Source organism: Pygoscelis adeliae, unplaced genomic scaffold (genome assembly GCF_000699105.1).
Source record: "Pygoscelis adeliae isolate BGI_AS28 unplaced genomic scaffold, ASM69910v1 Scaffold57, whole genome shotgun sequence".
In the NCBI taxonomy this organism is placed as follows: domain Eukaryota; kingdom Metazoa; phylum Chordata; class Aves; order Sphenisciformes; family Spheniscidae; genus Pygoscelis; species Pygoscelis adeliae.
In genome coordinates this window covers 15,972,374-15,977,026 of record NW_008825615.1, presented here as the reverse complement: position 1 = coordinate 15,977,026, position 4,653 = coordinate 15,972,374, and the positions used below count along the sequence as shown (strand labels likewise).

The 4,653-nt window shown below is 33.5% G+C and overlaps 1 protein-coding gene across 1 annotated transcript in view; it reads left to right on the top strand.

Annotated features, from left to right (window-relative positions):
• The window catches only part of MCPH1 (microcephalin 1), a 183,353-nt gene that overhangs the window by 87,855 nt on the left and 90,845 nt on the right, over nucleotides 1-4,653 (top strand). The window contains exon 12 of the mRNA XM_009333260.1: nucleotides 3,730-3,807. Within this exon, the coding sequence (XP_009331535.1) occupies nucleotides 3,730-3,807 (78 nt within the window). The remainder of the gene's footprint in view (nucleotides 1-3,729; nucleotides 3,808-4,653) is intronic.

Below are 4,653 nucleotides of genomic sequence, written 5' to 3'. Positions count from 1 at the left end.
CAGGAATGCATTCTACTAGAATCTGATACATTCTTAATATCTCAATGTTGTCAGCTGTATTTTCTTAACTTCTGATATTCCTATATCCAGCATTCATGCTTGATCCATACTGTACTGCTTTATCATTACATTTTAAGCTAAATCTTTTGTACCTGCGCATTTGAAAACTTCTAGATAGCTCTTTCTTCTCAATATAAACACTTTTCTATTCTGAAGTATTTCAATGTTTCTTAGTCCTTTTCCACATTCTAAGGAACTGTTGAATATGAAGATATTACTAACTTAACAAGAAAAAGTAGTTTACTCAAGAATAATATCACAAATCATAACTTGTTTTTGTCCTACATGAATTTGAAGCATTTTTTTAGTGTTTCTATGAAAATATACTAGCTGAAAATTTGTCTCTGCCAAAGTCAGAAGTAAACTTTCAGTGACTTAGAATGGAGAGCTCTTGCCTTTGTGTTCATGAAAACTGAATGTTTTAGTGAGCAGTGACCTAATTATTTACTGCAGGACCTGTTCATGAACTCTGTATCTATTTTCTTTTTATCTAGGAAAGTAGACATGATGCCTTTGTACTCAATTCCAGAACCATGATAGACAAGCAGTAATCCATCTTTTGTTAAGATAAACAAAATTCATTTCTAAACAAAATTCTGTAAATACTACAAGGACTGATAGAGGTTGTTACTGTAAAATTGGCCTGGAAAATGAAATGGGATTACTTAATCATAACTAATCTTTTGGGTTTATGTTTTAATCTATTTGGGTTGTTTGCCAGTTACTCTTGGTGCAAACATCATTTTGGTACTATAAGGACATGATGTACACATACAGCATGGTACATCTGTTACTGCTCAAAATTATTTACGAAAAAATTATTTTCATGCAGCATGTCTTTTCGAATTGTATTAGAAGTTACAGTTTCCTTGGTTCAGTTAAAGTTGATTTATACTGTGATTAAAAGAGAAATGGCTTGGATTAACAAGTTTCTTTTATTTGCAATAAATATATACAGCTATAAGTATAAAGCTAACAGATTTCAATATTCTTATTGTAAATTGTAAGAAGTAACTGTAAAAAATATTCACAGGTACCACCTTAAAATTTGTAATTTAAAATCCTAAGTTGCAGTCTTAACTGTATGTTTTTAAGAAGTTATTGTACTTTTCTTGGCTAAACACAGCAATGCATTATTACGTTTTGAGTATGTTTTTAAAGGTCATTGATTTATTAATGTGCTTAACTCATTTTTAGGTTTGGTATGATATAATATCTATAGGAATTATTTTCTTTTTTTGTACGGCTGTTGCATTTTCAAATATTTCGTGCGTTTTCTAAAAGTAAACAGAATATTCTTTGGATTTTTTTAATAAAGTTCAACAATAACTTTGAAGATGTGTTGCTTTTCATTATCAACAAAAAAATCACTGTTCACTTCCAATAGCCTGCAAAATTGGACACCTCCCCTCCCCTCACAAGTAAAATACCACTTGCCACATCACGCAAAGCACCAGCTTTTGTGGCCGTTCATAGAAGAGGTTGCTGGTTCCCCTGAAAGTCATCAAGCATAAACTACTTTGGACTAAAGACTATAGAACTTGTTTTTGATAACAAAATTAGTTTCTAAATTCAGTTTGCAATTTACTTCTTGTAGCAACAGATTTGGGGCAAAAGAGCCCTTTACAGAAAGTTATTTTCCTACATACAATTAGGCCATCTTATAAGATTTACATTACTAGTTTATAATCAATCTGTTCAGCTTAGAATCTTGTTTAGTTAGTGAGCTGTAACACTGTGAAGGATAACTTTATCATGCTTGATATCTATTATGCCAATTTTTGTCTCAGGGGAACATCTCATAGCACTGCTTCCCAAATTTTATGAGGTAAAGTTTTATAATTTAAATTAAAACTAATAATATATGGATTTGTATGGCATCTTCCAAAAGAATAAAAAAATACATATTTCAGTTAATTGTGAATCAAGCATGGGAATAATTTCACGCACTGATGAAATTCAGCTTGTTCTAAGGTGAATAATGACAACAGTTTAATGGTGCATGGCTGTGCTAACAGTAAGAAACAGACATCATCTATTTGAAATGGCTAGAGAACTGTTTAGGGAAATTGTGACTGCCAGAGGTAGAATTATCCTAAATAAGGGGATTTACTTTCTAAAATTCCATATATCCCATTTTGGGGGTATATGTACACTTCTTGTTCACTTAATCTACCTGTTGCTGTAGGAGCAGCAGGGTATTGGGGAGTTGCTGTGGTTTTTAAGGTTGCATGTATGAATCGTGCTGTCTCTCACTAGTGGGTAACAATGCTTTTTGTGACTTGTATTTAAGGTGTGCCAAGTGGCAACTACTGGAAGGACGTTGCAAAGCTCAAAGATCTGTAAAAGGGGAAAGTGGTTGAATTGTGTGACAGTGGACAAACTTGGCAAAGAACATACCAGTCTTTTACCTGTATGAGAAGCTTTATGGCTCAGCTCACAGTGATGAAGCCAATGAGGAAAATTAACTCCTCTTCCATCAGAATGTGCTTCAGAATTTACACTATCTAGAAATCAGTAGGAAAAAGCCCTTTATACTAGTCAAGGGCAGAGCCACGGTAGGAACTTCAGTCTTTTTCCATTTTCTCATAAAGATGACGCTTTTACTGCTGGAGGGATAGTCTGTGAACACTCTTTGTGAGGCTTCTAATATTACAGTCTACCAGCTGCAACTTACAATGATAAATTGTTTTGAAGAATGGTTTAGAAAATCAACCCAGGAAAAATGCTGGATGGAGTAGTTTTGGGAAAGTTTAAAAAAAAAAAAATAGAAAAGGTGTATTTCAGAAACTGAAAATATAACCATTTCAAGTAGGGTTTTTTTCTGTTAAGCATTTTGTGATGGCTCTGATGGGAACAGAAGCCTGAAAGTAGTCCAAAGTGTTAGGATTGCGAGTCTCCAAGCATTGTATTGATCCAGCATTTCAGACCTCAGCTGAACACAAATGATCGTGTATTTTCCAGGCAGTCAGTACTCTGCATTGTTAGCAACCTTTTTTTATGCTCTAGAATGTGACGTTCACAGAGAAGGATACCGAAGAGAATGAAACTGAGCTTTTCTTCTCTGCAGGCTGATTTATATATGTAATGTGGATTATATACAATAGTTGCATAATCCCTGTCAGTAGTAGGGGCTGATACTGGTCCAACATTGTTTAACATCTTCATTTATGATCTGGACGATGGGTAAGGGTGCACCCTCAGCAAGTTTGCAGATGTTACAAAACTGTGAGGAGTGTTTGATACACCAGACGGGTGTTCCCATTCAGAGGGACCGTGACAAGGCTGGAGAAATGGGCCAGCAGGAACCTCATGAAGTTCAATGATTAACTGAACCAAGAGAACAGAACTGATATGACTTCCCTTTTCAAATCTTTACTCTAATTTTATATATTGTGATGCAAAAAGTTGACTTTTTCTAATATCCTCACAAGGTTTTAAAATTTAATGTAGCTATGCATAGAAATATGATTTTGGTATTTTAATGGTTTGTTTCAGTTGTAAAATTTGTATCTTTCTGATTGCTTGATTTTTCAGCAAATCATTTGGTTTGGGTAATGAAATATCAAACCAACTATTGCAACTGCACTGTTACTTCTAATTACACATTCAAAGAGTTTGCTGTTTTAGAAATTGTAAGAGTTCTACTTACCGCTTAATTTATTTTAGGTTCTGTGGTCTTTGGAATTGGGCCATTGGATCTCAGAGGAACCATATGAGCTTTCATCCAACTTCCCTGCAGCTCCTGTAAGTTTAATGGCCCTTTAAGCTTGTGAACTTTCTTTTGTTTATCTGGAAAATGATTGGCCCTCTAAATAGGTTTTGTGAACAAGAAGGCCTACTAGAAAAAATATTTTTTTAAAGCAAATACTGTAAGGAGTTATTTTCTCCTTCATCCACTACTTTTGAAGTGTGCGCAAAAACTTTCTTATGCATGGAAAATGCAAGAAATTGATTCACCAATTAACATCTGAATAAATTAGCTTATTTAAGTATAAATGTCCTTTAATTTATTTGTGGCATGTTTTATTTCTATCTGTGCTGGTATATAAACTGGAGAGGCATCTTATCGCCTAACGGAAAGATTATTCAGGTCATGGACTAAATATTTTCAGTCCAGAAATGACTTTGGCAATGGAAAATTACTGTGGGCTTCTAAAACTACCAAGTAGGTAAAATGAGGCATTTTTCCTGCTTTTAATGATCATTCTCAAGTACTGAATTGTGAACTAGTGCAAAAATGTGTATGTGGGGGCATGATGTATCTGTGCAGACCCAAGTGTATCTGCACTCTGTGTTGTAATTGATTAAACAGTCATTTTATTTTGGTTTTAAAACAAGTAGAATTCTAGAAGGTTACTAGTCAATCACTCTAATAGTTTTGCCAAAAAAGGTTTCACAATTTCTCTTATATTGTAGCAGCTAGTTAAATATATCATACAGGCTTTGAAGAAAGAACATTTAATGGGGTTTGAACTTTATTTTTACTATAATATTATTAACTATTAAGAACTTATTTTTAACATTCTTTCTAAATCTATAATTTATGTAAATTTAAATGTTCAAGATGAAGACTTTATTTCGTAAATTGTA